The sequence below is a fragment of the Letharia lupina genome (genome assembly GCF_014066315.1).
Source record: "Letharia lupina isolate WasteWater1 chromosome Unknown contig_18, whole genome shotgun sequence".
Classification (NCBI taxonomy): Eukaryota; Fungi; Ascomycota; class Lecanoromycetes; order Lecanorales; family Parmeliaceae; genus Letharia; species Letharia lupina.
In genome coordinates, this window is record NW_023502987.1 from 1,252,824 (window position 1) to 1,265,153 (window position 12,330).

Sequence of the window (12,330 nt, forward strand, 5' to 3'; positions counted from 1 at the left end):
TTAAAATAGCTACTTTATACTTCTAAATATAGAAATTCTAACGGGATATCTCATATATATATTATTCTATAATATGATATTATAGATATATTATATCGTGATATATTCCGCTAAGATCTCGAATTCATATTAGAAAAATGAAATGATATTCGACTCTACTTATATTATACTCGAATACGATATAATATTACTTAATATGAAATATTCTATAAAATATATTATATCTTTTCGACTAGTATAAGTAACTCGCGAATTAATTCTATTAATTTACGAAGTAAAAATATCTTATTATAATTAATTAATAACGTTTTTAATTTAATAGATAACTTTTATTAGAATATATCTATTACGTAATTAAGCGATTATAATATTAATTCTAATATTAATAGAAATTCTAATAATACTATTAATGAAAATAATAATCGTTAAAGCGTTATATTTAATAATTCTCTATTTATAGATAAAGATTCTTATCTTATAGACTTAATTTAAATTTAATATTATTAACTTTTAAAGCTTAATATTAAGAAGTAATTAATTATTAAAAAATTTAAATTAATTAAAATATAGAATATATAAGAATATTATTATAAGTATAGCGATAATTATTATTATAATTCGAGTTATAAGAAGATAAGCGTTATTAAGATATTTAATATATAATATCTTAATAATTATAGCTTAATAGTTATATTTCTTTAAGATTATATTAATTTTATTACTTTAATATCTTATATCGATTTTTATATAAATAAAGAAAAGACTTATTAGGCTTCTACTCTCTTAATAAATATTAAAAAATAAATTTAAAGAAATATTAAAGATATAATATTATACGATATTAAGAAATTTATCTAAAAAAAATATAAGAAGTAATACTTAAATTAAATTTATAATTTAATTATTAAGTCTTATAATATAAAATATTAATTAATTAAAATAATTATAAAAGATATATAATCGATAGCTAGCTTTAATAATTATCTTAATATACTTTAATTATAATAAAATTATTATATAATTAATTTAGAATATATAAAAGATTTACGAAATAAAGTAATAGAGAATTTTTTTTTAAAAGTTATAAAGAAGGCTATTTAATCTATTATCTATACTATATTATTATAATAATATTAAAATATAAAATAAAGATTATAAAAAATAAAAGAGCTTTTTATTTTAGATAAAACTCGCTTTAATAATAAGATAAATAATTAAAAGAGTAATAATTAATAATATATTAAGTTTAAGAGATAATATATAAAGAGCTAATAAGATTAAAAGAAGAGTTTATTCTTATTAATATCATAAAATTAAAAATTTAAATAAATTAAATTTAAAGATAATAACTTTTATATTAAGTTTAAGATATCTCTTATTAAAATATAATATTATAATTATAAATAATTAAGATATTATAAGAATTTATTTAAATATTTAAATTACGTTATAAATAATAAAGTATATAATTATAGATTAGATAAAGAAAAAGATAAAGTTTAATTCTTATTATTATAATATTAAATATATTATTAATTAAGCCATAATTTTACTCTCTATTATTTAAAAGTAAAATTATTATATTAAATAAGAAGTATAAGATAATTATTTAATAGATATCGATAATAAGAAAATCTTTATATTATAATCTTTTATTAAAGAGATATAGATTTCTAAATCTAAATACGCGCTAATAATAATATATATTATTAATAATTATTAAATATTCTTATATAAAAAATATAATCTAGTTTTTAATCTTATAAATAATCGAGAAAAAAAGTAAGAGTAAATTTTAAAAGTATATACTATAGATATATAAGGATATAATCTTATTTTTAATTTTTCTTAAATCTATAATATCGATTTAAATATTTATTAATATAAGTAATTTTAGATTTATCGCGATTTTTTTATAAGTAATAAGAAGTAAATAGATATCGTAATAATAAATATAAAGTAATTTACGTTATTAATTAATATAGTAATTATATATAATCTAGAATAAATATTTATTATATTTCTATATTAGATTTTATTTAAAAATAATAAAAATAATTATAATAAAGCTATATAATATAATATTATATAATTAAATAATTCTAATATATCTAAATAATTTAAAAATCTATTAAAAGTCTTTTTAGAAGAATTATTTAATAGTTTTAATATATATAATTAAATTAAATATTTAATTAATTTATTATCTAGAAAGCTATTTAGAAGTAATTTAATTTATAATATATTATATAATAAATTTATAATAATTAGAGATTATTTAGATATTATATTTAAGAAAAATAAAATTAATTTTTAATTAATTAGATTAGCTTATTAATATTATTTATTAAGAAATTAAATAACTCGCTATAATTATATATTAACTATCGAGAGTTTAATAAAATAATTATTAAAAATAATTATTTATTATTATTATTTTAAAAGATTTTAGAGAGATTTATATATATAAAGTATTTTATTAAAATTAATATTTATAATATATATTATAAAATATAAGTATAAAAGAAAGATAAGTAAAAAATTATCTTTCGAACTCGCTATAACTAGTTTAAATATTAAATAATATTTTTTAATTTTATAAATATCTTTATAATTTTCTAAATTTATATAAATAAAGTATTTAAGCTATATATCGAAATTTTTATATAATATATTTAAATAATATATTAATCTATTTCGAAATAAAAGAGTTATATTAAAAATATATATATAAAGTATTATATATATTATTAGAGTATCGACTTTATATAAAATTATTAAAATATATTTTTAATTATAATAAAATTATCTTTCTAAAATTCTTAATAAATTAATATAATATTTAAATAAAATTATTATATATTAAGATTATTATTAAATAATTAAAATTAAAATCTATTAAAGATATTTTAATTTTTCTAGAGTTTATAAATTTTTATTAATAATTTATATAAGGCTTTTTATAGATAATTACGCTTTTAATAAATCTAATTTAAAAAATAAAGAAAGATAAGATTAGATTATTCTTTATATTTAATAAAAAAGTATATAAGACTTTTAAGATATTTAAGCGAGTATTTATTATTATATTTATACTAAAATATTATAATTAAAAAGTATTATTTATTATAAAGATTAAGACTTTTAATATAGATATAAATAATATATTTAATTAACTAAGCGAAAATAAATAATAATACTTTATTACTTTTTCTAATTATAAATTTAAAGATATTAAATTTTATTAAGATATATATAATAAAAAGCTTTATATAATTATATTAGACTTTAAAAATTAAAAATATTACTTATAAAATAATAAATATTTTATTTATATAATTTTAAATTATAATAATTTATATTATTTTATAATAATAAAAGAGTTTAATATAAAGTAAATTCGCTAAATTAAAAAGTTAGCTATATTTAATTTTATAATTAAATATTATAAAAGAAAATTTAACTTTATAAATATATTATTAAAAAGATTTAATATTATTAAATTAAATAATAATAAAAATAATAATAATAATTTTCTTTTTATTTTATAAAATAAATTTTATAATTAGAAATATTAATTTAATTTATAGAAATATAATAGTATATTTATTATAATTAAACTTATAGCGTTAATAAAATAATTAAATAATATTATTATTATAAATATTTAAATTATTAATTTAGATAAAAGAGTATTTAATAAATAAATATATATTCTAGATATTATAATATCGTTTTAATTTTTAATTTATTAGATTTTAAAATTAAAGAGATTTTATTTAGAGTTATAGAAATTAATAATAATATAATTATTTAAATTATAATATAAAAACGCTTTTATTATAAATAAGAAGTAATATTAAAAATACGCTATTAAATAGAATAAGCTTTCGAAATAGAGAGTTAATAAGAATAAATTATTATATTATAATTTTATAATTTATATTTCTAATAATTCTATTATAAAGAAAGAGATTCTTTATATAAATTATAATAATCTTAATATTAAGTATTTTATTTATAAATATATTAAAAAGAATATTAGATTTAAATATTATTAAATAAATATAATAAGTAATATAATAGAGTATATTTATATTTATCTTAATTATTAAAGAGTATAAATTTATTATTATAAGTTATATAGCGAGCTAATATCGATTTCTTTAAATAATATAAATTTATTTTATATTATAATATTAGATTTTATTATAAATCTATTATCTATAAGAAATTTATATATTAATAAAATTTATAATATTATTTTAATCTTAATAGATAAATTAATTAAATAAAGAATTTAAAGATTAATAGTCTTATTAATAATTTATAGCGAGAATTTATATTATTATATAATATAATATATAATTTAATTTTAAATTAAAACTCTCTATTTATAAGTAAGTTTTAAATAATATTATATTAATATTTAAGTATAAAATATAAACTTAATATTATATTTTATTTTTAGATTAATAATTAAATTAAAAGATAAAATTAGATATTAAAATATTATTTATAAATATATTATAATTATAAATAGAATAATTAATTTAAAATCTTATTAATAGTAATATTTATATATAATAATAATATATATATAAATATTAATAAAATTTTATAAAAGCTATTAATAAGATATATAGTAGATTTAAAAGAATTATAAGAATAAATATTAAAATATTAAGTAAAGTATTATAATAATAATTATAAGATTATAATTTTTAAAAAAAAAAAAAATATTATTATAAAGTTTAAATATATATATTTTATAATTAAAGAAGAAATTAGATTATAAATAGCTACTAATCGAAAAGATATAGTATATTTTATAGAATATTTCATATTAAGTAATATTATATCGTACCCGAATATAGTATAAGTAAGATCGAATATCATTTCATTTTTCTAATATGAATTCGAGATCTTAGCGAGATATATTACGATATGATATATCTATGATATTATATTATGAAATGATATATATATAAGATATCCCGTTGGGATTTCTATATTTAGAAGTATAAAGTAGCTATTCTAATTATTATTCTAGTCAACGACTAATCGTATCTACCCCCATTTGATATACTATTATAGCTATTACTACTATAACTATTACTATTATAGCTACTACTATTATAGCTGGCACTACTATAACTAATACTATTATATCTACTACTATTATAACTATTACTATTATAACTATTACTATTATAACTATTACTTACTATTATAACTATTACTATTATAGCTACTATCGAAATATAACTCTCGCGCATTTCAGCCACCGTATTCTTCAGCTATCTAATTTTATACTATATTTAAAACCTAGTCCCGAAGAGGTTTTAAAGAATTAATCCGTTCGTTCTATACATTACATATCTAATATTTTAACAGCTACTACTATTATAACTATTACTATTTATTATTTAAATAGTCTACTATTATATAATAGCTATAATAGTAATAGTTATAATAGTAATAGTTATAGTAGTAATAGTTATAATAGTATTAGTTATAATAGTACTAGCCATAGTTAACTAGAATAATAACTAGAATAGCTACTTATACTTCTAAATATAGAAATCTCAACGAGATATCTCATATATATATTATTTCATAATATAATATTACAGATATAATATATCGTAATATATACTACTAAGATTTCATATTATACTAGATATGAGATTATGTAAATCTTAATAATCTATATTATATTAGAGTATAATATAATAGATTAATATTCTATATTATATTATATCTTTCCGACTAGTATAAATAGCTTAAATCTTTTAAAGTATTAGAGAAAATAGATATATAGATTTATAAACTAAATCTTTTAATTAGATATAAAAAAAATTATTTTATATTTTATATATTATTATTAAAATTATAGTACTCGCGTAATAATAATTTAAAGTTATAAATAATCTTAATTAATAAAAAAGAAAAATAGAAAATTAATAAGATATTAAATAAAAGAGTTTATAAAAATAAAATTAAGTATTTTATTAATTAAAAAGACTTCTTATTTTATAAAGCTTTATAGAAATTAATAAAGTATCTTAAAAATACTAAAGATATAATTAAGAACTTCGAATAAATAAAAAATTTATATAAATTAATATTTAAGATAAAGTTAAAGATATAATTATTAAGAGAAATTAAGAAATAAAAAAAATTAAAAAAATAATAGTAATAGAGAGTTTAAATAGATAAATAAAATTATAATTAAAAGATCTAGCGAATATAATTAAAAAGCTTATAAATTAATTTTAAAGCGTTAAGGCGCTATATATAATAAAAAAAAATTATTAGAGTTATATATATAATTATTATTATTTAATATTAATCTATCTATTCTTTTATATTAAGAAATAATTTTTTATTTAAAAGATTTATTAGATAGTAAGAAGATTTAATATAAAAGATAGTAAAAGAAGTAATAGAAGAAATAGCGAAGATAGTAATATTATATTAAAGTTTTTTAACGCGATAAATTATTATATATATTAATTATATAATCTAATATATATTAATTAAAACTTATATTACTTTATATTTAAAAAATAATATAAATATTCTTATTAAAGTAAGCTATAGTAAGAATATCTACTTAATAATAAAAGATTAGATTTACGATATATATATAATCTTTATAAAAGTATTATTTATATTTACGCTAATATAAATTAATAGAAAATATAATATAAATTATATAAGAGTTATATATAAGAGTATATATATAATAATAATAATAAAAGAGAATTAATATATATTAGCGTAATCTTTTAATTATCTAATATTTCTTTTATTTATAAATAAAAATAAAAATAGTAATAAGAGAAGCTATTAAGCTTTTTTAGTTAAATATATTTTTAAAATAGATATAAACATTTATTAGCTATAGCGAAGGGCGTAAAAATAATAATAATTATAAGTATTTAATAGTTTATAAAATTATAAGAGTAAAGAGTTAATATTATTATTAATATATTAATATACTTCTTATATTATTTATAAAGTATTATAAAGTATTCTTTAAAATACTTATTATATATAAAATTAATTTAAATAATTATAATCTTACTTAACTATTATCTTAATTAATATATATATTATATTATTATAATAATATATAGCTCGCTATTACGATATTATAATAAAAATAAATAGAAATAAAATATTAGATATAAAGAAGAATTAAATATTTATTTATAATAGCGTTAATATTAATATTATTATTAAAAAGAATAAAAGTTAAATTAGAAATAAGACTTTTATATTTATTAATACGATATTTATAATTATAATAATAGAATTATTATAATTATTAAAGTAATAATAATAATAATAGTATATAATAATAATAATAATAGTATATTATAATAGAATAATAATATATCTATATTCTATTAATTAAGATAATAATATATAAAGCGATATTATCGCGATTTAGTATATAAATATATTAATATACTTAAGAAAATCTCGAGATAAATAATTTAAATACGCTATTATAGTATATATTAATTTAGATTATATTTAAACTAGTAATAAATAATATATATAAATGCGTAAGTTCGACTCTAGAAAAGTAGAGGTCGAGAGTAACGATCTGAGTCTATTAGAGCTACGAATTCGATTAATAAATTTATAGTATTTAATTATAAGATATAATAATAATAAGATTTAAGAATTATATTTTTTAAAAGAGAATATAGTTATAAGAATAAAAGTACTTAGAGCGAATTAATAGACTCGCTTATATCGCTTATTAGATTATAAGTTATATAGTTAAAGCGAGTATCTAATATACTTAGCGAAGTCTTAAATACTTATAAGTTTTTTTTCTTCTTCTTCTTTTTTTAGTTATTAGTTTATTTAATAATTAATCTATCTATTCTATTAACTACGTATTTAGATCTCGTAATTATATAGCTACTACGTAGTTTTATTAAAAGAGGTCTTACTATCTCATATTAGCGAATCGAAAGAAATAGTTAATATTATTAAAATATTATTTATAAGCTTCTTCGTATATAACTTCTTTATAAGATAAGAGATCTTTTAGACGAAGTAAGTATACTCGAAAGAATACTATTTAAAGTATTTATAGTCTTCTTAATATCTTAAACGATTAAGAGATAAGTATATTAAACTCTCGTAAAGGAATAATCTTATTTTAAGCTTTATAGTAAAAAAATTTATTCTTAATATCGAATAACTACGAAATATCTTAAAGAGATTTTATTATTCTCTAATCGATCTAATATCTTTAATATCTATTCTTTCGAAGTATTTAAACTTCTCTTAACTTTTTCTTCTTCTTTTTTATAATAAAGTCTAATATCGAAAGAATAGATTAAATTAAAACTCTATTAGAGTAAATTATATTTCGATAAATATTAGTTCTATTAAATAATATTTCTAACGAGATAGATTCGATAAATACGCTTTAAAATATTATTAATAATCTATAATTATAATATTAAACTAAGTACTAATTCGATAAATTTATACTTATATTAAATAAAATTCGTTAAAAGCGAGATAATTTTTAAAAGATTATTATTTAATATTACGCTATTATAATAGAAAAGAATTAGATTATAAACGATTTATTTTTTATTAATAAATTAATTAAGAAGATAAATTAACTAGTTTAAGACTTTTAAAAGAATATAACTTCTCTATAGCGAAAAGTTAATAATCTTAATTCATATTTAATAAAAGATTTATAACTATTTTTAATCGAGAAGAAACGTATATCTAGATATTTAAAAGAAAGATTAGTTAAAATTCTAGATTTATCTCTATTTATCGACGATAGTAACTTTATTTAAAATAACTAATTTTCTAGAATAAAATAGAAATTTTAAGGCTAATAGCGATTATTATCTTATTAAAGACTTTAAGATAGTCTATATAGTCTTATAACTCGACGATAAGGCTATATAGTATACTATGTATAGAAGACTTCGAAACTTCACTAACTTATATTAGTCTATTAGTGAGATTTTAAACGAGTTAGCCGATATCTATGAGAACTCAGATCGACGTAGTGATGCATGGCGTGATATGAATGCTCTGCAGCAAGGAACCCCCCCCTCTCAAATAGCCATGGCCCCTATGGCTGGTAGACCGGAGATGCACGCCCATTGCTTGCCCTGTGTCTCCAAACATTCATAGTCCTTGCAGGCCTTGATTGGAGAAGATTTGCCGAGGTGTAGCGGTAGCAGTCGAATATCGGATGGTTTTAATTCGTTTAAAAAGACCATATCCGAGGTATTGCCGGGCCATATGCTGGTCTTGACTGTGCTATACCTGTATTGTCCTTCAGAGATCCCGGAGATGTAGTTATATCTTGCCTGCGTACCAGCAAGATTCTTCGAGTTCTTCTTCTTATCTAGTCTTCTTGTTATAGTTCTTCACTTTTTTTTTACCTTCAACACCTATTGATAGTCTGGTCTGGAAGCTTTACTGTAGATTTGCCCTACGTCTTCTATACTCTTGCCATCAAGTTTATCGGTAGAACTGAAGAAAATCCAACGTATGTATATGTTATCCTCCAACACCTATTAACAGCCTGACCTGGGAGCTTCACTGTAGATTTGCCTTGTGTCTTCCATGCTCTTGCCATTAAGTTTATCCTTTGATAGGGAGGTAGGGAAAGAATCGAAGTGTTGAATGCCATTTGGTAGTAGGCTTCACTATGTGTGTTGTCGACATGCTTAGTGAAGAGGTCGAATCGTAGTCGTTTCGGGGCTGTTCCCGTCGCCGTTGTAGCAGGCTCACTATGGTGTGGGGTTTGTGTAAATGTGAGATGGTGTTGGCTATTCCTTTCGATTCGCTAGCCGTACGAATGGTCCAATGCCTTCTTTATCCCTCGACCACTGTTTGCCGAGTCCGATTCGCTATGAAATCGAGTTACCCGTCTGGTGGGCTTACCCAGGGATACGATGTTGCCAAAGCCCCTGCCAGCGCATTCCTTTGAATCCGTCCGCTAATTCGAATGGAGTGTATCCGATTACATTTCTCTTCTATTCAGACTTTATTCGACTAGGTATCATCTTTGGCATTAAGGAAACTCTTATGCTGAAGGATTATCTTCTCAAGAAATTAAGAAAGAACTTGAGAGAATTATAAGATATCGTGAGGGGGTTTACTACCTTAAAGGCTATACCCCGACATTAATAAGTCCTAGAAAACTAAAAAAGTTGCCGCAAGCACCCCCCCATCGAAAATTAATAATATATCTTCTTAAATAACTTTACAACCACGACTTATTATAATCTAGAAATATTATAAACTATACTTACTATATTAATCTATTAATTCTTAAATTTTTAGAAAATTCTAGCTCGAATATCTTAAGTAAAATTATAAAGTGTAAAAATACGCTTAATATTAAAAAGTATCTCGGCTATTTTATAAACGCTAAGACTATCTTAAAGAAATCTATATATTTTATAAGACTTTTATTTTATAGAATAACGAATAATTAGAATTCTCTATAAACTTAAAGCTTAAAGATTTAATATCTTTTTAATAAACTATGAAATTTCTAGAGTATTATAAATTATCGAGTGTAAAGTTATTTAAGAAATTTCAATATTCGAATTTGAAGGGAGAGATACTTACGATAACTTTTTAGTTTCTTAGAACTTATTAATATAGAGATAAAGAAATATCTTCGAAAATTAAATAATTTATATCGTACTAGATATAAAGATATAGAGTCTATAAAGACTATTATTAAATTAATTATAATACGAATTACGACTAATATACGTCTTATATCTATTATTAAAGCTATAATTACTACGCTTTTAAATATTAATATTAATTTAAAGTTAAGAGAATTAATATATTATAACTATAATAAGAAAGATTACTATCGAAATAACTATATAATAACTATTTAAATTAAGATCGATAAAAAGATCTTCGAGAAAGTATAATTTCACGCGATAGATATAGATAAAGAATTCGAAATCGATAACGTAGATATTATAGATAGCGACGATTCTTTATTAAATTTAAGAAATAAATAGTTTCTTTTAAAGTTATAGTAAGAGGTACTTATAAAGTATATTTAATAAATACTTTTAATAACGTCTTAATACGTTATTGTTTTTATATATAAACGAGTAAAGATTTATAAATTAAATTCATAAATTTTTTTTTGATTAGAGCTATCGAGTAAATTTAATAAGCGAACTTTTAATAGACGATATTTAAATTCGTTGCCTTTAAATATCTATAAGACTAAATTTAAAAATTCTTATTTTTTCTTAGAGCCCACATTTTATTCTATAATTTAAAAAAAAAATCTTAGAATTTTAATAGAAAATAAAAAAGTTATTTTAAAATTAAATAATATATATCTAATCTCGTAAGATTAAAAATAGAATTCAATATGAGGTCGAAAATTAAAATATTATATTTTCTATTCTTTTACTATTAATATTACTATAATAGATCGTAAACGTTTTAAAAAGAAGTCTAAACGTAAGAATAAAGTCTACGATATCTCTCGAAAGATTAAAGTTTAAGACGCTATCGAATATCTACGCGTAAAGGGCATTTCTAAGAATTTATATAATATATTCGAATTCTTTAATATAAAGTAATAACCCGACTATAAAATAATTAAATCTAAAGCTTTATTATATATATTCTATAATTAAGATTATAATAAGACTCGTAATTGAAAGTATAAGATAATTAAAGTATAAGTTACTTAGATAAATTAATTATTAAAAGATATAGACTTAAAAATAAAGGTTAAAGATATAAATTAATATATCGTAATATAGAATTTAAATCTTAATATTAAAAGCTCTAATATCGTTCGAAATACTATATATAATACTTTTAATTACGATAAATATAAGATTATTTTAAAGTAATATATAAATTAAAGAGTTTAGAATAATCGTATTAATTAAGTTAATATAATATTACTATATTAATCTAACTCGAAGAACTTTTATAATATTTATTATAGTAATAAGTTTTATATTAACTACGAGTCGAAAGGTTAATTAATAATTATTCGTCGATATAGAGTAGAAATACGATATCGCTATAATAATATTTAATATCGTAATCTATCTTTAGAAAAAATTCGATATTATATATATAGCTAAACTATAGTAAGATGAAATTTTAAGATTTTAGAAATTATCTAATATATAATATCTAGTAATATTAATAAGATAATTATAATAAAAGTCTATATCGATTAAATTCTAGAGTATTAGAGACTTAATAATATATATAATAACTCTATATTATAGTATAAAGAGAATACTATCTATA

At 17.6% G+C, this 12,330-nt stretch overlaps 1 protein-coding gene across 1 annotated transcript; it reads right to left on the bottom strand.

Moving 5' to 3' along the window:
- Window positions 1–9,116: 9,116 nt before the first annotated feature.
- On the bottom strand, window positions 9,117–9,646 carry HO133_003815 (uncharacterized protein; the record flags this gene model as incomplete). The annotated part of the gene is made up of 2 exons (XM_037294737.1): window positions 9,117–9,412; window positions 9,598–9,646. 2 exons carry the CDS (start codon window positions 9,644–9,646, stop codon window positions 9,117–9,119), a joined length of 345 nt encoding a protein of 114 aa, XP_037149425.1.
- Window positions 9,647–12,330: the final 2,684 nt, after the last annotated feature.